Source organism: Opisthorchis viverrini (assembly GCF_000715545.1).
Source record: "Opisthorchis viverrini unplaced genomic scaffold opera_v5_39, whole genome shotgun sequence".
Classification (NCBI taxonomy): domain Eukaryota; kingdom Metazoa; phylum Platyhelminthes; class Trematoda; order Opisthorchiida; family Opisthorchiidae; genus Opisthorchis; species Opisthorchis viverrini.
Window position 1 is genome coordinate 730085 of NW_008751696.1, and position 23284 is coordinate 753368.

General features: G+C 42.0%; 1 protein-coding gene across 1 annotated transcript in view; it reads left to right on the plus strand.

Moving 5' to 3' along the window:
- Nucleotides 1–3145: 3145 nt before the first annotated feature.
- The window catches only part of T265_02971 (hypothetical protein), a gene marked incomplete at both ends in the record, with an annotated part of 55648 nt that continues 35509 nt past the window's right edge, over nt 3146–23284 (plus strand). Inside the window, 2 exons of the mRNA XM_009167350.1 lie at nt 3146–3160; nt 3492–3551. Coding sequence (XP_009165614.1) covers nt 3146–3160; nt 3492–3551 — 75 coding nt within the window. The remainder of the gene's footprint in view (nt 3161–3491; nt 3552–23284) is intronic.

The following is a 23284-nucleotide window of genomic DNA, read 5'->3' on the forward strand; positions in this document are numbered from 1 at the left end:
CACGTTTGCTAATTTGCGTCACTTGTGGCGTCAAAAAGGCATCTTACTGGATCTTAAGGGTCGTGTGTACCAGGCTACAGTAAGGGCTGTGTTGTTGTATGGGTGTGAGACATGGCCTCCGCGGGTAGATGATGTGAGGCGTCTTCAGGTTTTCGACCATCGATTCCTCAGAAGCGTGACTGGTTTCGGATGGCTTCAGAGTGTTAGTAACGAGCTGATCAGAAAGCGGGTAGTTGGTTGTGCTGCAGGTACTTCAATCCGAGAAAACATCCAGCATCATCGACTACGATGGCTGGGTGATGTGTGCTACGCATGCCGAAACACCGTCTACGAGACGAGTGTTGTTCTCCGTGCCTCCTTCAGGATGGCGCAAACCGCGAGGTGGAGAGCACATGACTTGGCAGAAAGGTGTGAAAGAGATCACGAAGGGTTTGGGTGTTGTTGTTGTTTTACACCTTCCAGGATGGGGTTCCCGTGACCCCGTCTGTTATTGGCTGGAGACGTTGCAAGAAATGGCAGCTAATCGATGTCAGTGGCGTTCGTGCTGCCAGTTTCTTTCCAGATTGTCTGATTGAGCGGATATATACGTGTAATGTACATAGAGGAACCTTATGGTTGTACGACAGTGAAGCATCAGTGCCATGACTGATGTTGCTGTCTTCGATGATGATGACTACGTCTTCCCTCCAGAGTAGAGCTTCAGCCTATTGTGCAATCACGTACCGTCAGGATGGTACCTACTCCTACCAAGTTGCAAGCCTGCTTCAGCTGGTTCGGAATGGATGCCGTCTAACCATCATTTTATAATCGTTATCAGTTGGCTATTTTCCCCTTATCCCCACTTTTGTTCAAACACTCATCAAATGACCTGTGTGATGAACGGGACAAGCGGTTCCGTAGTTTTAGCATGCAACCAATCGTGTTGCTAAGATTAAGGTATGCGAAAATGTCACGCTTGTACTAAAAATAATTGCCAACTCCCACAACAACAGGCCAGAGCGTTTTGCTGGCGTCATGCTGTGTTGTGTCGCAATACGCTGTCAGAGGTGGGCGAAAACAATAGTGGAGTTCGAAGGTGGGGTATAAATGAGAGATAGGTAGGTGCAGCACTCCATGGCAACCAATCCACTTGCCGATATAAATGAGATTGAACGAATGGAGGGGGAATTTCGGTCGAATAACCAAAGTTCCATCATAACTAGCACTTATTCTCATCGAAACTTTAGAAATAGAAGTAGTAAGTAGCCACGCTGACCTTCGGTTTCAAAACACATATAATTCATTACTCGAAATATTCTTCACTTAATCTAATATAGTCAGAAGTGCTTTCTTGCCTAAAACTGACTCAGCAGAATAATGTCAGACATTAGGCGCATAGATCGGTATTCTATGTGTTATCAATCTCAAAATAACGCAGTAATAACATAGACCATTCGCCAGTAACGCACTTCGACATCTATCAAAACAATTCAGCGACATACAAGCCTTGGCGGTGATATTAGACATTGTGATACTTAGTTGCTTTCATACGACAGAATGTGGAAAAAGTCCACTTTGAAAATTCACCAAGAGAAAAAATTTACAGTGAAGACGAGGAGACACTTATGCTTGTTTTTAACAGGGATAATGTAATCCACGAGGCAAATGGGCGGTGAAAGAATAGCACATTGAACGGGTCGGATTCAGTGAGAGTACTTAAGTAGGTCTGGCCAAGTTGCTGAACACCTAAATTTGCTTAATTATTCCAAGTGATGACTGGTTATGTTTTGCTTCGATGTGCAAGTTTCCGGGGAAATCTTCATCAGTCTGCTACCTGGTAAATGACTTACAAAATATACATGAACTTTAAAAACCCGCAAACCATAAGCCAGATATCTCGGGAGTTTTAATTATCAATTTTTTAGTCGGTCATAAAGCACGGAGTTGCCTGATATACGTGATTGTGGCAACTCAAAGAAGATTTCAAATGAGAACAAGCGTAGCGTAGATGGGTGATCATTTTCATGAGCTTATAAACTGCCCTTCAAAGTTAGCGTGCTGCGCTTGTATTTGACTAACGGAAGAATGGAAATTAAACAGTATTTAAGCTCCTGACCAATATATTGTCGAGATTATAAGCATGTGCACAGTCCTACAATTTCCATCGAAGTAACCATACGAAGTGTGATAAAAAACGGCCCTGCTGCTTACACAGCACCAAACACCTACAGTCAGGAGGTCTCCAGTTAGTGTACAGTATCTATATGAAATTCTTTCGTATCCAGAAGACCATGAATAATCGGGAAAGGAAAGGAGATTACCACAGTCCGAGAGAAAAGGCACTAGCAACCACACATTATGAGAATCAGATTTGAAATCTCAGACGTTAAAAACGTCTTTACTGATAATCCACGCCTAATAAAGCTCTCGAAACCGAAGATGCATTAGCTTTCCGTGTACCGAACACGGTGAACATCAATCCGGTTTGAGAGCAGCCTCACTAGAAGCATTTTTACACGTGATCATTCACTTTCGACTCTGCGTTTTTCTGCGTGGATTCTTGCGTATTATGTCCGATGGGAAGCACTGTGCTGCTAACCAACCAGAATAGCACAGCTTCTAGATGATTTTACACGTTGCAATTTACCTCTGAATGGGTACTTCTACCCACAGCAGTCACTCGGCCAGTCTGATGCACTTTCGGACGAAGCACACACGTGCTTATCCCGTTAGGCCAACAAGATGTGCGACCCACGCACATTCCTCATTCGTGACCGCCGAGTTTCGATTCCTGGTGATATTCAACAGTGACAGGGGTGTGTAAAAGACCTAATCGTCCTTGAGCGAATACGACGTTAATTGTGAACCAACAAGCAATCATGTGCACTACTAACGTTAATTGTGAACCAACAAGCAATCATGTCAAGCAATACTTGCATATTTCCCCTTTCGGATTTGAAGCCTTCCAGACGATGCTGATTGATTTGGTTTAATGGTCTAATGCACGATACACTAAAGCACACACTTTGGAGGCGACAGATCTGTCTAGCTAAATGTCTGGGATGCGTTGTTCCTTTGCACGCACACACACATACACATACACAATAGGTGGTTGTCCTGATGTGCAGACGACCATAGACCAAACAAGTCACGCAAATCCGCTAGAATGCACACTCCAGAGGTGTGTTTGTGAGGCGTGCAGTCTGTGTGTGCGTAGGTGAGTGAACCTGACCATCCAAACTCCCTCATCAAATCGGCGAGGCACAGAAGCGCCAGAAGCGTGTTGGCACAGCTTTAGCTACTGTGACCACCTAATCGTATCACTCGACGCTACTGGACCACAGTTAGCCTGTTGTTTCTGTTATCGATTGCCCTCCAACATCGCCATTTTCCCCACAAAGTAGAGTGGACAAAGTATTCGTGCGCCATAGTTACGTTCGCTAATTTTATGGATTAGGTCTTCTGCCTCGAGCGTAACGGTGTGAATTCAATTTTGTGTATATCCCGCTAAGCTTGCCGAACTCATCCGGTTAATAGAGCTTGAAATGCCCACTATAAAACCAGGATCGAAGGTGAGTTTGGTTAACTCATGTGTGCATATAATGAACATATAATTATGCATGCTTAATTCACCGTTCCTTTGTCGCCGTTCTTTTGCGTTCTGTTTCAATCAAGCTATAAGGTACTTACTACAGACGGTTGCTGAAAACACTACTCTACTTAATTCATACAAATTTCCTTGAAGATTTTAATGAACATGGCCGCCAAGAAACCATCAGATCACAGTGTCATCTCTCAAGCTCCCAACCAGTGAAAACACGGTTTTTTAGTATCAGTATTATTGGACGCGAAAAGACTGGCATACAAGCACTTCCTTAAAGCTCTGTAATACTTCAGGCGTCAGTTGACATAGGTGTTTCAAATACCATTGCTGCTTTGCGAGAAATCAAAGAAACTTTGTTAAAATCAATGAAAATACACTGATTTCAAACACATAGCATGGGGACGTTCCACAGATAGCAGTCACCGGTTTAGTCGAAAGCCGTTGGGTGAAGGCAATCTCCAGAACCAATGATAAACAATCCTCAATCTGAACATCGATTTGGTCGTAAATTGATTTTCGGGTCCATATGAATGCACAAGCACTATGACTTGGAATTTATCAGAGTCACCCAATACTTATTTCTTCAGCAAAAGTTGCGGTGCATGGGATGCCTGAAGATTCCATTAAGAATTGTATCAATACGTTGTCTTTCTTAATCGGATCCAAGTAGTATGGAAGGCTGTACAAAACCCGCAGAGAGTCCACTAACGGTTTCGTCCCGTTTTGAAGCCTAACGGTCAGACGTGATCTCCAGAACCCGCCTTTATCTTAACAGAAATTTTCGTGGTCAAATGAAAGCGATGACTGAACTGAAGCTTTCGACGTAACAGAGTGTGCTGTATACCAATCAAAATTGTCTCTGTTGTTTTGGGTAGTCTAGTTTACATGATTGTAACAGATTCGTGAACATTTAAAGAAGAAGGAACTAAATGAATGTGACTTAGGTAGGAGCATCCTAGAGCCCAGTGTAACTATCTTATCGAATCATGAGTAGTAACTATGACCAAACTGACTAACTGCTCATCATGAAGCGTGAAGACAATGTATATCCATCGAGAATCGCCTACGTAACTTAGCTAAGGTAATCTTTCGAGTGGTAGATACAGATAGTCGGATGCGAGAAAGTGGTAAATGAATCTTACCCACACTGTGCGTGTTGTAATGATTTTGTATCGAACGTTTTCAAGTTATTGTTCAACGGTACAGCCAACAGCTGATTCCGTGTGGTTATTTCACCTCACCACAATGCACGTTTTGACCTACTCCGTGGATTACTTCTGGTAGTCAGCGTGACCGTGAACAGAGAGTGTGTGATTCTCGGAGCTTGCTGTCTCATTCACATATGATATCCGCTGTCATAAATGAAGTGTACCAGTTTTCGAACTATTTAGCTGCGTAAGTTTAGCTTCTACCTTATAGACAGACCATTTGAAGTGAATAAATTCTTGAAGATCCAACCTTTGAAAGGGAGCACAAAGACTTACGCAGTCCTTGGTATTCATACACATTTGCGTGGGATTCTATCAAAATAAGTTCCTTGTTCTCCTACATTTACCACACTATTCCAGAGCACAACATGAGATTTCAGAATGCAACATCGATATCTGAAATCCCAGGTAAATAAAGGCGAAAGTGATCTATTTCAGAAGCAACTACCACATTCATGGTTTAATTACGCAAAATGAGTAGTGAAAGATCACGGCTTCCATATGGTGCTATCTACCGATATTGTACTCATGGCAATATGACCTGAAAGGAATCTGGTCATTTGTGGACGCACAATCAGGCAATCCAGCTAGTCATATTTACCTTAAGCTCACTTGCCGTGGAAGACCACCATAGTGCATGCATTTGCTGCAATGACGCTGCAACGACTACCAGCTGATTCATGTTGGTCGTATCTCAATGGGGGTTAGCACCACTATTCAGGGTCCCCTATAAACTCATGCTGGTTGTTATAATCACGCGGGTTTATACTGAGTCAACCGGTTGTCTTATCACGCATGCGTAAGAAAAGCAATGGTTTGCAGAAGAATCCGATTCTTCTGATAGAATAATTTATCCAACAGCGGTTTTTACGGCTGGTGGTTTCATTTCTGACAGAAACAACTTATAAATTTGGCGTTAGGTCAAACGAGAATAGAAGACTGAATTCGATGCTTATCTAATCGTTTAATTGCTGTTTTGGGGCCAGCCACGGCGATTGAGTGAGGATGTCTAACCGAACGACTGAACACGTACCTTGTCAGGTTAAAGGCATCAGCGATTCAGTTTTGGTTCTGGATATCAAGTGGCTAGTGCTACAACCATCATATTCCTCTATGAGGTTAGGCTAAAAATACCAATCTTTGCAGGAATTAGGATTCTGAATCCATCAGAAGCAGTCACCGTTTACATCCGCAGATCAAAGCTTTGAGATCAGAAAAAAATGTTTGAGCACCACGTATAGACTGTCTTGCCAGCAGTAAGGCAAAGAGTCAACAAAGTTCTATTGATCTTTTGCTGCTACAGTCACTTGGCCAATATGTCACGCTTTCTAATCATTGTTTTTACTGACTACTTCGTTACTTATACGTCCACGGATTTTGTATGCGCTTAGTTACATCTGAGCCCAACAGATCCCATATGGAATCAGATTTGAGATTCCATGACTCTTTAGAACCATTGTTTGGTCAACACCTTTTCTTTCAAAAAATTTATAAAAGTGGGGGCGATTTTCAACTTCCCACCACCTCTTTCTACCCATAAATCTCTGAGAGTTATCGAGCAACGTTTTAAACTGGTTGTGGGTATGAAGTCAAAGTGATAAAGCCGAAAAGGATTCAGCTGCTTGAGGTCTCGTAATATTCCTGAATGAGAAAGACCGTCCATGGAAAACGTCGCAAGCCACAAAATGAGGCGGCCATGAAACAAAAAAGATTTTTGGCAGAAATTATGAGGCCAGGCGGGTGATCGCGGCCGAGATGAGAAAAGTATGTGTTGCTTTAAACAGCTGAGGAATAATCTTGCCGTTGTCGAGTGTTGTTTTGTGCCAAACCTTGTGGCTTGAAATAGAGGTTAGCAAATTCTTACAAAGTTAACTAAACCCGAATGATTAATCTCTCCTTTAACTCAAAATCCAATTACTGTTTGAACTACTACATTTATCGAAAACCTTGTCACCCGGTGATATGTATTGTGGTCAAACTGTGTCAAATCAGGGGTCACTGCTGAGTTAGCATCACAGACGGTTTCAGAAGGAACACACAGTCTCAAGGCGACACACATTCAGAAACACGTTTCAGTTTATAGATGAGATGCGGTTATTTTTGACAGGCAGTATTTGAAACGCACATATTCAGCCTAGCACCACCTATCTTACCAACTAGTTCACTGGTTCCAAAAAAACTTTCCTTAATTTCCTCCTATGCCAAGGTGCTACATCTCAGTCATTCCATCGACAATCGATGGTTTAACCAAGTCAGACGTTGCGATAGCATAGACTTCGAACCATACGAAAACAATAACACACCAGTGTGATTGATTCTGGCATCGTTTTTGTATACGTAACAAAGCATAACAAATTTTACTTTTATCACTTGTCTACCTGTTTGCCTTCTTGCGAAAATTTGAGCAACGATTTTCTAAGTGATTTATGCTTGAGCGTTCAGCTGTAGCACCCTTTCGGTGCCTAACTGCCATGCCACCCGAAGGTTGCACGAGGGCTGGGATACTGCCAGGTTGCCAAAGCCTAGACAGGGGAGTCGAGAGGCAGAGGTCGGGTTCGAACCACAGACCCTCCGTTCAGTAAATTCGCGCTCTAACCACTTGGGCCGTCTCGCCCATTTATGCTTGAGCATAAATAATAAAAACGTGGTCCTGGTTCTGGAAGAATTCTATATTAGCGAGTATGGCTGGAGTAAATGAAATTTCATTCCGCAAGTATACTCAGTCTATGCCGCACGTATGCTCCATTCTTCTGGGAATCGTCAGCAATGCGAACGCTTCCAACACTTTTGAAGATATGAATCCAGCTTGCAATAGGATGCAATGTCACATGGTCAAAAGGAGCTAACCAGTGGTGTGATAAGCTTACACACAGACAGACTAGAGAGTTACGATCATTCAGACAGGCTTTTTACATCAAGTATTCCCGTAGGGACTGTGTGCTCAGAAACAGTGCGATATTTTGGGTACCCTTTTTTCCAACCAGAATGCTGGCAGCTGGGAGGTTTGAGTTTTGATGGAAATTTTATCCTGTAAATGAAACCGCTTTCAATCCTCATCAAGAATTAAGGCACACGACTAGCCAGATTGTTTGTTTTATAATCGGTTACTTTGTAATTAGAGTAGTATCGAGAAAGCACGAGCACGGATTACTTTCATTGTCCGCCTCATCTTCGGTTTTACATATATAGAGTGATTGATTTTCATACATAGGACAACACAGGTGAAGGAAATGCATATACTGCTGGTTCTCTTGGCATCTGTTAGAACAGAATCACGTAATAAAGGTCATAATTTGGTTGCATGGTTCGCAGTCAAAAAGACTCGATAAAGTGTTAGAATATTTGTAGCTCCGGTGCGTTTGTTGGTTGTTGATCAGGTTGCTGTCCACTGACCCTGCTTACAAAACGCTTGTCACCAAATGAGGAGACGTTGTTAGTGCACATTTGGATGGGCAATTTCTCCTTAACTATGTGTATTCGTTGCTTCTTAATTCTGTGGTTGATTCGGAGGCGGCATACTCATGAGTTCTTTGCTCCGTTTGTGACTCACTTTGCTATAAACCGCGCGTGTAAGGAAGTACCTGCTCAACCGTGCACTAATGATGTCTCGTTTGATGGCAAAAAGTTTGCAAGGTGATTGCCAAGCTACGCAAACAAGTCAACAGCCATCTGATCAACAATCAACTAAAAGCGCTTGTAGTGGTATTCTGCAGGATGTTTGTCAACTTCATTGGGAAGAATGTATAATGACCTCGACCGCAAAGGGCCGTGTTTCCATGTAGATTACTGTGGGTTGGAGCTGCTTGAAAGTGCTCCTGTTGTCATATGTGCTTACACCGTAATTGGCCTTGCGAATAGATTTGCATGGACCCAAGAACCAAGAGATATTGACTTGGATTATTGGTTGCTCATTAAGCAGACTAGACTCAAGACAAATGATTGTGTCTGATTACAGTACTCGGCAGCACGGTTTTAAGAGAGAGGGAATTTTTAGGTGAATAGTTTTTCATAGTAGTATTTTTCGTTGAATAGAGAGTTTTTCAGGAGCTTATTTTGTCTCGATTGGAATAGTAAGAGGGGACAGCAGTTAAGCAGTATACCCAAGTTGAACTTACCCAGAACTTACCACATGCATTCGATGTGTTGTTGCTACCTGCTGGTAAATCATCTTGGAACATATACACTGTACAATCCAAAATCCAACGGGATAGACTTTTATTTTCATAGGATACCGTTCTTCCTCTTAAGTGCCGAAATGCCTAGCTGATCTGGAACCTGTTTCTCAGGATGTACAAAATTCCAGATCAGCAAACAGCAAATTTGATAAAACTCCTCTGTCGGATACATACATCTAGTACTGATAGGTTTTTGAAAAATTAAATCATATGTTGCTGGAGAGTGAACAATGCAACGTGATTTGCTAATTCATACTTTTACTCCCCATACCAACTAGCGCGCCTTACATGCACAAAGTAACCCGGGGAATCTGTAGAGTAAGACTAACTTAGGTTGGCTTCTATTGAATCACTTAGTTCTACGAATACCAACCCACTGAAAAGATTTTTCTTGCTATTCCAAAGTCCTTATGTTAGCACTCGTATCGTTCCCAAATTTTACACCGCTCATACTGCTTAGTTCAGTGAAAAATTAGCCTCCATGACCTGGTGCTTTCCAAAGATAATTTAAGGGGTTTTTCTGCGAATCAAACAATTTTCCTATACAGCTGAGTGATTATCATTCGATCAGTGATATACCTGGCTATAAATAGACTCAACCTCTGCTGGAAATGCATTAGGATTAGTTCAGTATTACGTGGGATCTTCAGAAGCACAAGAACTATTTTATCGAAGTACATTCATTTTCATGCCAATTCGATTTTGATGGGAGACTCACCTGGAACCCAGCTGAATCTCTCGTTTATGAAATTTTTATCAACTAAATGTGCTGCACCAGGCTGCCTCATGTTTGAGCTGATACGATGCTGTTTTGCCTCACGGTGCACCTCGAAGAGGCGGAGGACTATTTAATTGACTCAGTTTACGGCACGTTCCATCTCCTAATCCACGCAGGCAAGGGACATATCATAGGCGCACGATGCTGTTAAAACTGAGTTATGTTAACACACTACATGGACGCAAATTTTAGTATTGTGAAACAATTAAAACTTAATTGTATCATGAGAATTCCACACTGTCTACTTAATTTTAGTGCCCACCTCAGCCTAGCTGAATATTCCACGTGGAGAAGAAGAGCTCAGTTTATGAAATATATTTTCACCTCGATACGCAACATAAACTAAGCGGCGTCAGCCACCCAGAGAACGAAACCGAGTTAAGTGTAAATGTTTTACCAAGAGGAAGGTTTTTTGCGTAAAACGACACACCAGCAGCACCTTGAAGCTTTTGTTTTAGGTGAATCTCTACCATTCAGTCACCGTCGAATATTCTGCGGCATAAAGCCTGTTGTGTGCCATGTCTACAAACACTCAGCTGAAGTTATGAGTAAACACATGATACTCACAAATCCATCAGAATAAATCGATGCGAATCGGCTCAAGGTTTGTCACGTGTTCTTGTACCTGTCACCAGATTTCTTCAAGGTTACGTATCAAGTCGCATTCACAAAAACTTTGGTAACAACCAGTCGATTAAACTCACGCTCTAACCTATTAGATATTAGGTCGTTCATCACTCCGAGCCTGTGGGTTGTGTAGCCAGTCAACTCAACAATCAACTATGACAGTAAAGCGTAAAACGAATACTCGCTTGTCTTACTGTTAAATCTCAGCACTATATGTTGAAGAAGTAGGAACATCAGCTTAGTCCATCACTGTGTGTCCGTCATCTATTTCGGTCTTTTTTTCAATATGGCTCAAACCTTTGGAACAAGCGACTAATTTGTTTCCCTATATAACCGCTTCTTCTTTTTTTTGAAAAAAAACGGAGATCACACCTATCCCTTTCCTCTTGTTTTCTGCTTTTGTTTCCCTATATAACCGTCTTCTTCTTTTTTTGAAAAAAAACGGAGATCACACCTATCCCTTTCCTCTTGTTTTCTGCTATTCACTTATTCTTACACGATGAATCCACATCTAACTTCACAGTTCCTTTGTTAAGAATACCTCCGAAGTAGCAAACATTCCCTTTTTCTTCATCGACCTCTTGATGATAATGAAGCGCCTGAACATTCCCAACTGTCATTTTTGAATACGTCCCTCAGTCCCAATTCACTGCTGAGCTTTTCGTGTTTGCTGATTTCACTGACTATAGTTCTGAATGGCCTGCTTGTTCAACCATTGATCAATTTTGACGTAGGGTAAAACACTAATTCAGTGTCACCTTTTGAGACTAAATTGCAAATGCTTTTTATTGCGTCAATGAGTATGAGGTTGGAACTGTTACAGTACCTCATCATTCACACCACCGCGTATTCCTCTCATATCACAACCTGATCACGTATTGCTTTCGCACTCTGGCTACATAGCCGCATCCGAATTTTGTCGTCCAGTTTTATGGTACTACTACCCCGTTGGCCAGGAAGGTATGCGTCAATCGATTTCCTCATATTCTTAGGCACTGCTCCCATCCAAAGACTTTTGTCCAGACTCATGAAATTCCGCATCGGTGATACGCACTGGTTTATTGTTCATTCCACCAACAACATGAAGAGATTTTGAAATTTCAGGGATTTTTCATCCTACAGTGTATACTGAATCGTTTAAATACAGCTGGTTCCTCCTTAATGGGAAACATCCGTAGTTCGTATCTAACAAATCCCTGTGGTAATTCAAATCCGCGCCTTCCGGCTGATAGCTGAAGTCTATACCGTTCAGTCACGAATGACTGATCAGCAGCGCAGTTAGCTCGCGCCCAAATAGAACAATGCATCACCCACACAATGCGCTCTCCATCTAATACTTTACTTGCGGGAGGAAATCTCCAAGGGACTTTCTAAAACGTCCTCAAATTATCACCAAAGTGACGAATAAATTGGTGCCCACCACTGGAAAGGACAAACGTTGCCGGTGGCTTAAATTCCCATTGACTGAGGCTTGTTTGGGCGTAGTAACTCTGAAGTTTTTAGTAGCTAAGTGAACCCTCGACTAGGTAACTTCAGTAAGAGGTCACATAAAGATGAAGTTCGTTCCACGTTAAATTCATACGCCAGCCCTGTGTGAACTCACGTTCTAGTAATCTCGAGTATGGCGACCTTCAGTCTTGAAGGATTACAAATTACAAAAGTACAGGATCCTCGAGTACGCTGGTCTTTACTCCGAGTGAGAGTCGCGGTAGTCAACGGATTGAATGAACATTACCGTTTCAGCACTTACCTGATGAACCCCAAGAAAGGCGAAACCGGTCGTGGGCTGTTGAAGGATTTTCAGCAACCTTATAAGTAGTGTGTTACAAATACCGTTTCAGTTTTATGCCCATTCACCATTCTAAGGGGCCTAATGCTCCGAATTATAAAGCCTAGGCAGCCTCGGGGTTCAGAAAGGCACGCTTAGTACTGTCTTTTATTATTAACTCTCTCAGTACTATTCCAGCGGTTTGTCCATTTTGAGAGTTTGCATACGTCCACTGCCCCCTCTGTATCGTCAAGCAAGAAACAGGCATATTTTTACATCATCTAACTGTCCCTATCAGGACAAACCAAAAATCTGATATGGTCGATCACCAACAGCACTTCGCCACATCGCTTAATTTGGTTGAAATGTCCGCTTGTGTCTTGATTTACTGGCAGTCGACGCGCAAATCCGTAGACGCTTCCACCCTTTTTAGGTGTACGTGTCATTTGCACAATTGTTCTTGGATCAATACGCTAGTGGGAAAACCAATCCTGCTCACTCCATGCGAGTACCTCTAGCATAGCTGACCAGAAATCGATGATATATTTACAAACCAAATAGAATGTAAATATTTATGCAATTGGTTAATTTCTGAGTGTGAAATCCTGGAGAGCAGATACCTACTGTGCGGTAACTGTTTAGCGGATGGCAACTTCTAGGCGCGCCGGTACGAGAAATTCCAAATCAAGAATTATCCCGAATCGTGTCTCAATGATTGATGCACCAACGCGTGTGACTCACAGAAGAATGTTCCCTACGCACATATATTCAAATGAACCACCCTGGGCTACATTTTCTTTGGAAAGCTCAAACAAGCCAGATCTTGCGCCCACAATTTCAAGTACTCATCATGTGTTTTTGAAGAATGTCTCATTACTACAAAACACACGAGATAATGCGCATGCTCAGACGTCTTCAGCACGGAGTCCCGATTTTCTGAACAAATCGGAAGTTGATTATATCACTACTAAGCCGACGGAAAATACACCAACGGAAACCGCTTCGAGTAAAAGTGGAAAGATTTCGACGGGAACTCAAACCTTTTCGGACTGTATTGGCTCAGGTATGGAGACGTGTGATGAAAAAGCCTCCTCAATTATGAAAGAAAATACCCCGATGATGTACAGAGCTCAATATGATATTGCCAGCTCTGAACTAAGCCGAACAAAAAGAAAAATAATTCGGACAGAACCAAGAGTTTTAAGCTCTGCACTGCGTCCTAAAGTACGATCGCTCAAGGACCGTCCACCCTTCTACCCGCCGGGTCCTCAACCATGGCAGGAAATAAGCTCCTACTTGAGTCCCAATAGGCTTGAAAGGATACAGCAAGCTCGCAACTTGTACAGCCACCTTTCGGTTAAAACAAAAACAGCAGAGAAACAAAGAAAATCGGCTTCATCCACAAATCTTCGTCAACTAGACACGCAAGACTACGCGAGATGCCGACATCTAGTATCGGAACCCTTACGTACGCGGGTCATGTCTTCAGTGAATCTGTCAGGGATTGAAAAAACAAATGCACACACTGCTGTCTCATCAAACTCACCTAGAACTCCCACATGTCAGAGTTTTCCGTCGACAAAGACCAGGACGAAACACAAGTCTGTGTCACTTAAGAACCTGTCTGACTTTTCATCCTTTGTAACCCCTTCCGGAACTACATCCAAGCCATTTTGGAGTACGCTTAACGTGAATGAACCGATTAGATCAGCGCAAATGTATTCGGGGGTGTGTACGCCATCCTCCATGTTAACACTGAGGAGAACACCGTCGCAACCACAGTTTGGGTCAAATCGGCCACTAAAACGTACATCATTCTCAGATGTCAACATACCTCGACCGTGTCAAAACAACCAAGTGACCAGATCTCTTCTCAAGAAGTCTGACTCGTGGAATTCAACACACCGTCTGAATGAGATAAAACTTCGAGAACTGCAGCAGGACCTTCTAGCATTAAATGCCATGGCGAACCGAATCAATGCGCTTGATAGCGTTGATTCTGTCAGAAGGAGTGGAGACACAGAATACCTACCAAGCGATCGATCATGGGGAAAATGCAGCACTGTACCATCGAACCCGTATGTTGCCGATCCAGTCAGAAAATTTGTGGTCATTAAATCAATCGGATTAATCAATCCACATTTTGCTCGTCGAAGGTTTATTTCCGTATTCGGTTTTAACAGGCCACTGTGTCTCCGCTTATCTATAACACAGGCGGGTAGTACTGCGTATGTTGAAACTACGGGAGTTGATCAACCCTTGAATCTAATACACGCACGAATAATCTATGACTTGACTTATCGGTCGGCACACAGCTTGCCGTGGTGGTGGCAGTGGAAATATACGAATAGCGTGAGTTGGGTTCATAATGATTTCCGTAGGAAATACACACTGCATAGTCTGTTCGCGCTTTTATTTTTTGCTAGTCAGCTAGCTTTGAAATTTTCCTAGAAAAATCTTTCGCGATACAGAAGCAAGACAGTTGCTTTGATGCGGCACTACTCACAAGGCTTATGAAAATCCCCCGAAATTTCGCAAACTGGTAATGTGTTGGAATATCGGTAGCTCGGGTGTATTGGTTGGTAATTGATCAGGTGGCTGTTGATCTGTTCGCCGAGCTTGGCAATTGATTTGCAAACGTTTCGTCACCTTTCGAGGAGACATATTCAACGCACTGAAGATGTCTCCTCGAAAGGTGACGAAACGTTTGCAAATCAATTGCCAAGCTCGGCGAACAGATCAACAGCCACCTGATCAATTACCGATTTCGCAAACTCTCCAATCCCTTTGGAGCCCAGCGAGTTCGAGAACTCATTTCATACTGGAAAACCAGGTGGGATTTGTATTGAACATATTCTGAACATTTGTCTGAAAATTCTGATGGCTTTACTAAGTAACTAGAACGTGTCTCTGTCTTATGCTCTGTTTTGCACGACAAATGCATTATCATGAGATTATAGGAACTTTTTGGTGATTGAAACAACGATAAAGTCACCAAAATAGGATTCGGTTGCAGTCACCATCTTCTACAGAGTTTCTTCTAACAGCGAGAAAATCCGACCGACTTCTTGAAATTTCCCTCGACGGTTGATTTTTCCTTCAAGGTAACTATTCACAAGAACTGGATAGATTCGACCGGTGCTTAAAAAGAGAGGAGGAAACATTCTGTACCGAAACCATAGAAAAAACTTAGGGATATCGGCAATATAAGACATGATTTTTAGCAACAAACGTTGGGTGTAATGTCTTGTTTGATTATATGATAAAGAAATCACAAAAAATTTCTAACCAGTCTGTTTTCTGGTTGGATGTGTACGTGTGGCTTTCTACAGTGAATTACAGAAGCTACCACCGTTATTCTTCTGAATCCATTTTCGCCCGATATGATTAATGCCTCATTTCAGAAAAGATGCATCCATTTTTTGTAAGCGGACCTCAAATATTCAGTTTAAGGTCGCTTTACAGTGGTTTCTGTTGTCACGAATCCGTTGCAGTACGCCCTTTTTCCTAATAAAGTTCTGCTGAGAAACACTTTGTCCCCACTGTGAGCAACCACTCGGCTAATCTTAATCGTTAGAAAATCTCGTCCGCTCGCCGTTCAGCTGTATCATCGAATCTCGAAAGTTGTGTCTGGCGAATTTGGAGCGGTCTGATTACTTGGACTGCTGTTGTTAGCAATAATAACATCAGTGACTTCCGACAGTGGACTTACAAGCATAAAAGGCAAGTAAGATAATCCACGACAAGGATAACAGTCCAGAGAGAGTTTTGCACTCATAGTTCAGTCAGCCGCAATGTATCGTTTTTGAGGGTGGAATAGGGGCCCGAGAAACAAGGTAGTGCAATTTGTAAGGCTCTTCATCACTCAGGAATCTTTAGAGCCATTAAAACTTCCACACCAAGCATGAGGTATATGCTCTAAATAGTCGCCACTATTAGTTGATAAAAAGAAAGAACGGCCAATGCCAGGTACTTATTATTGCTGTGTAGTATCTCAGTAGTAGCTGAGTGTCAGATCACTGAGTGTGAACTTAGAAAGCTGAAGTGCTGCACCAGCCTTGGCTTACTCAGGAAATCAAATGCTTCGAGTGGGACTGGTCAGGAGTTTGTAAACAAAAGCATCAATCGTTGGAGCGTAGTTGGGAAAGCAGCCTTCATAAGGGCCATGCTTCTGCTTTTACTAATTACCTACAATTACTGCGCACTCAGTCAATAATGTGATCAAGTTCAGTACCGTTGCTTGATGGTGCACAGCAGTAATCAGGTCAGGCGTGATGAAGATTTTTGCGATGAGTGCTCTCATTTTCGCAAAGAAAATGCAGCATACACATCTGAGATGATTTCTGAGACGTTCTACTTAGCGATCTGATCGTGCCAATCACAGAGCTTGTCAGGTATGCTCAACAAAAGTCTAGAATATGCACCAAACTTTTAAGTTGACCGCAGTTTTCACGAGAGGATACTGTTTGTCTTTTATGAATGCGCCGGGCGGACTTTTTCCACTTCTCCCGGTTTGATGTGTAAGACGTTGCGTCAACTCATCTTGCGGTCTGATGACTGTTAAGTTTTACTCTCTTTATTTACGAGTGACTCGTCAGCGTAAGTTAAACCATCCACTAAGCTTTCACGGGTTTGATAACTTGGCTGCAGCAGTAACCCTGTTGTAGCGGACCCCATGTCTCAATCCTACATTGCCACGAATCAGAAAATCTCTAGGTACCTAAGGAAAACTCGTGCAAAGTTCCCAAGACACCGAAATATTGGTGACGGTGCCCCTGCAGATTTGATGGTAGTTCATGCGATTTCGAAGCGAAAGAGTTTCCGATGTCAATGAAGGACTAACAGCGTTGGAATCAGTCGATGAAGAGTAGTGGAGCAAAGGGTACAAGCGTTGCCATCCAGAAAGCCAAAATGAACTGAACTCAGTTAAAACCTACTTAAATGCATGGCAGGGCCAATTGTCCATGTGTTTTAGGACCGTTTCGGCTTTGGACGGTAAGCTACATCTGCCTTCCATAGTTCATTGAATGACCAATCAAGCACAGTAACCACTGCATCTTTTCGCCCCCTTGCTAAAGTGCCGCGTACCAAGCTAGACAAATCTGCTTTCCGATGATCGGCAAATGGTAAGTTGGCTGGCATCGATTTCAAGCCACCAGTACGGAAATGTTCTGGAAGCTCAAAAATGGCAGGCTGTCACAGTATCCGACTATGATTCTCCATAAAAAGCAAGAAGCCCAGAATTCGACTTCAGGATTGCAACGGCTTGTTTGAACTAGGTGGTGCAAGTGCCACAGTCAGATAAATGCGGGCTATTTTACCGATCGTTCAGCCAGGGTCACTAGATGTCTATTTGTTCTACGGTGCTGCTTGATACCTGCGGTTTCGTCTTAATACTCTCAGTTGACTGATCAGGGAAGTACCATGGAATTAATGCGCGCAGCACAGTTTGCATAATAAAAGGTGGGAAAACTTTTTCACGCAAGCACAGAAGCGACTGGGACTGTTGGTGAGCCCTGTAGGCACCAGAATTCTTCGTGCCTACCCAGGTCATGCTGGGCGAGTTGCACATTTCGGTGGTGATTCAGGGTGATTTGCGTGAGGAATATGAGTAAACAATCAGCACAGTCCGCTAGGGTGGACACTAGTGTGTCAACACTGATGAATTTGACGATAAGCTGCTGGGCCCACTTTTGACTCGCACCATTTACCACGGTCATCATACTTGAGCTCGACGAGTTACTTCTGTTGACTGCTAGTCTGTAAAAATCTTGTTGTCCATAAACCACAAAAGGATTTCGACTGCGGCCAGAGTTTATGCCATTTACGTGACTGCATAATGACTGTGTCATTCCCCTAGAACCTTCCTTTGCAGTGTTATGGAGTTGTCAATGTCTAAGATCATTTTATTGGTAGAAGATGGCATTTGCGTTCTAAATGGATGCGTTTAAACTTTTTATTGTCACACGCTACACTTATGGCAAGCGGTCTTTGTTACCGATCCGCATGGTACGTATATACATGGAGGGATTAACGGAACGCATTCTTTGTCAAAGAAGAACTCGCTGCTAAACCTGTATAACCCAGACTTCAAAGTGCGACAACCTAATCGATTCACGGATGTCCTCCAGAAGCACTAGATACCTCAACAATAAATCAAATGCCATAAAGATTCCTCTGCTTAGAACACAACTGGTCACTGTTTGAAGTTATTGGAGAAGGCACTCTCTGTGACACTCGAAGTCAACGGAACATTTCGATATCCCTCAAAATGACGTCTGCTGCCATCTCCTCAGACGTTAAAATGAACGAAGCCTAAGCTGAGCTTGAGGAAATTCTTTCGTTCTCCATAAAGTCCGGTTCATTTCTCGGACGCTGGGTTTGTCATTCTGTTAGTCGAACGATGGTTTAACTTGTGTATCTCGGGATTTTTCCCAAGTAAATAAAGACTGAAGCTTCCTGCCGTACACAAGTTTGATTTCCAGTGCAACAGCGCAAGCCGGTTTACGAGTATACCGATCAGTGGAACATCTACAGGTTAAGTCGATGCCGAGGGGAATCTGGAACTCATGTTAATAAGTATCTCCAAATGAATGAACATTCGAATTTTTATCGACCTTCGTCAAAGTGCTGTGTCAAGAAAAATGACTCCATGACCAATGTGGTTCCAAATGAAATCGTAGGAGTGAATTAATTTGGAGACTGTTGTAAATGAGAGATCTAGGTGATATGGAGTTGATTTCCCCAGGTCCCAAGAATGGCGAAACCGGAAGTGAGATTCCAAAGAATTTCTATCACTGGAAAGACGGCAGTAAATTTATCTTAACGGTCAGTAAGTGGATAGAGACTGCTTGACTTCGTTAATAGCACAACGCTAAAATGTTTGACAGAAAAGAGCAATCACTGTATGATAGTTTACGTACACCGTAGAAGAGAAGTGGACACTTCAAAAGAGGTACACTTTTCTGTTGGAACACCTGGATCATAATCCAGTCTACTGTGACTGATGAACTTTCATGGACGTTTTTAGAATGTTTTTGTCCAGGCTTCCTGGTTAACCAAAAGATACTTAAAATTGCCACTCATCAGATATACCTGTCAAATTTTTAGAACATCCAGAAGGTGGAGGTCTATTTATTCTACCTCCTTTATCCAACTTTTACTGCTCACAGTCCCTCCTTCCTTCAAAACGAAATAGTCGCAAAACTTCTAAAACTTCAGTTAACACGGGTTTCCCCCTTATGAAACGAAGCCGTGATGAAAAGAAACGCTGAAGCAGAAGCGTCAGATGGACAGCAACTTTGTTCCGCATTTGGTCGGATGAGATTTAGGGGAATGCTAGTACATTGCATTATTGCATTCACCGTTCCCTGTTGCTTTCCTAAATGCTATGACCCTTTGTAGTTTGTTTCAGTGCATTTCCGCTGACTAACTCTGGATGATTTTGTTCATGGAAAGGACGACATGAGAAGTATCATATCGGCTTGCCGTATCAATCTACACTGATGCCAAAATTTGCAATAAAAGCCAAATCATCAACTTTCTATTGGAGTCCAGTGACCACTGTCATTATCATTACAATAGAACACTTGCTTGAGTTTCGTCTATGTTTGAGGCACGCTACGTAGATATAGTCAAACGGGTTCCCGCGTCAAACAGTCAAAGAAGGGAATGCTTATGTCACGTTTCGAGGAATATGCCCAGAACAAGACCAAACTTGCAGGACGCTGTCTGGGGTTTTTTATTGGATGTACTCCTTGCTTACATCGACAGTGAAGAAGCCTACCTGATTATCATCTCAAAAGTGTCTGAAGATGGATAGTTTTTGGTACTTCATAAGGAATAGCGCTAATGGATTAGTGAATAAGAGGGACTTCAGAAAATTTGAACATGAGTTTAAAGAAACTTTTCATCATCCCAAATAAATAAGTGTATGAATGTCCGAGTTGCATCTAGAAAACATCAGAGTTCCGGAACACTAAATATATTGCTAAAAAGGAGAGTATGCTTGTAGTTTGCAGTCTTATTTTCATTATCCGGAGCATTTTACAGTCCAGTTATGCTCATTTACGGAAATCTATGGCCAGGTCTCCTATGTATTTGTTCTACGAGTTAGCTTCACAGACTACACTCCAATTGTTTCGGCGCAGCTACGTCATATTCAGCTTTAACTTGTGAGCATAATTAAGGAAACATATGATCATGTGATGCGCACTTTCCCAGGCTCACAAGCGCTTATGCTGCACGCAATGTTATCCTCTTTTGAGAAATGTTACAGTAGAAAACAAGCAGTTCAAATGGAGACCAGAAATATTTTTCACAAGTGCTGTGAAGGTACATGGAACAATCTAATCCCTGTGATTAGTGGAGGCCTTACTGTCACTGGTATAGACTTGACCTCCGACCCGATTTCATGATGACCACAAAGAATTTTGAGGGTACGGAATTTAATTGACACGACAGACGCTTGCAGTAAACCGACGCACACACATTACTGGGTAGTCACAGTCTTCAGAGCAAATTTGCTACCTGCATGAGAAACATGAGGGGTTTTAGCTCACTCATTCATGGAACACGAGGTTCATCAGAGAAACCAAAGTCGCTGGCAGCACATTGAAAACAGACATCACCTTGGAATTAAATACGAAAATTTGAACAAGTCACCACAAAACCCATTGATGAGGAAAATCTGGTATCGGTGAGAATCCTCACTGTTTCTTCTTTGCGTCTTTTCACCTGTTTTTCGGCTGCAGCTTATCAAACAGAGGGTGGATAACAGATAAAAATAAGAAAATCTGCCCGTCGAGTAGACGAAAAAATGACCCATCATGGTTATCACCATCATGTATAGCAATATACCGGCAATACCTATTGTCACTTAAATATCAGTATCATGTTCTGAAAGATCAGTAACAAAACTGGGAGAAGCTTGCGGTGCACCAAAAATTAATTTTTCTTGATATTTCGGTTTGGGTTGCAGTCTGTCACCATTTTAAAGTACTTTTTGATGACAAGCCTCTATTTGCGGTCTAACCTGCATATTTTGACATCTGATCGATCATGGTGACAATCACACAATACGATCAAACAGCCGTTCTAATAGCCTTCTGTTTATCTGAAACGTTATTTCCTTAGGAAGGCTGGAAGTAAGTACATGATCCAAACAAGAGGTTTCAAAGTATTGTTGCAACAATCAACTTCTATCGTTTATGACAACATATTATATCGTATTATATTATATGTTATATTATATTATATTAAATGTTGTATTATATCACACTGCATTACAGCATATTTTATTACACCATATTTTATCATATTATGTCATTATATCATATTGTCATATCATGTCATTTCATAATATATTATAGTGATATATATATTCATATGAAACCAAACAGCACTTAAGATCTTATGAAGCAAATGTGGCGCCAAAAGTTTATTGCTTAAATTTAACCACTCTGGCATAGGTGTGTACCGCGGCTAATGCAACTACATGGTCCTTTTTTTATAAGAAACTGTTTTAGTCATCTCTGTGTTACCACTATTTTAACCAGATGGCCGATCACTGAACGACTCATCGAACAGTTTGGCCGTGACAAACTTTTATGGATAGTTCCCGCTAAATAAGGTACTAAGAATAAAATATCGATTATTGCAGGACCCAACAAAAACATTCGAATAGACATGAGTGGATACGAACCAAGGTATCATTGGTCGTTAATTCAGTCGTCAAGTTAGCACCAAAACACCAGAATTACAACTCTTGATTAAATAACTGATACCATTTTTAAAACTTCCAATGGTATATCCGACGCAAAACCGCCGAAATGGTAATCAATAGCGCAAGTTTGGACAAACAGAAGACAGAAAAGGGTACTTTCTCGTCCTCTAGGTACCTATTGCTAAATTTATGTAACGTGTCTGACATTTGATACCTGCCCGAAACGGGATGCCAAAAACTGTGTAAAAGTTTTTCAAATGATTCACCCACTAGACCAGATGCTGAATCACTAAACAGACTGCTAATCCGGAACTTCGTTTTTTGTTCTTCCCCTCTGCCCACACACACCTGCTTCGTCTTCGATTTGCGCGACTGTCAACAGGACACAACCAAGTTGATCGGGGCACAAGGTTAGTGGGTAACTCAGCACATGGGTTCTGACACCTTTTGCGTGAATTACCAGGACTTCTTGACCAAAAATCGTTATTCCATGTTTTAACAACTTGCTGATGCATGTGCATTGTATGCATGCACTTCCATAACTGAAATAAGCCCTGTCGGTATAAATTCTCATCCAGTTTTACGTATTTACTGGTGTCAATAATCATTTAAGATCGATAAACAGCGAAAAGGATAGATAGATTTTGCCAAGAGCGATCGATTTGTGTTTTTGGCGTGCTACATGCCGTCGGTTGTGTAGGCAAACCTAGTGGGTGACTAATCCTAACGCCGTAGACAGAGAGAAACAATGCCATATACATTCGGCTAGGGTGAAATTACTGGGTCGATCAGAGTTTATTGGTAGGAAAGAGGGTGGCTTTCAGAGTTAAGTTGTNAACGCCGTAGACAGAGAGAAACAATGCCATATACATTCGGCTAGGGTGAAATTACTGGGTCGATCAGAGTTTATTGGTAGGAAAGAGTGTGGCTTTCAGAGTTAAGTTGTTCGTGCCATTGATATTTTGGGTCATGAGTAAGAAGACAAGGTATACTTTGTAAAAAAAGAGCGATAAGTGAAGATCGCCGTTCATTTTAATTTGGCAGCCAAAATATTCCCTCAGTTCGTTGTTCTGAAGAGAATTCCATAGATTTGTTGTACCAAAAACAGAGTGGTTACATGCGCCACAATGTTTCTGAACAACATAACTCGACAGTATTCAGCCGAAATGAATTTGCACGCTAGTGTCGTATGATGACTTCTCCAAACATATTTGAATTAGACCGTTATGGTCTTTGAATATTAGAATACAACTATTTGGTTTGATTACAACATTCTGACTTCCTAGATTGGTGTTGAAAAGTTTGAAATCAAATTGCCGAGCTCACTGGTCATACCAATGACCGTAAGCAGGGTCAACGGAACCGAAGGCATTTTGTATAAAATGTTCTTCAATTTAGCTTCTAATATATGCCGGTTCTGC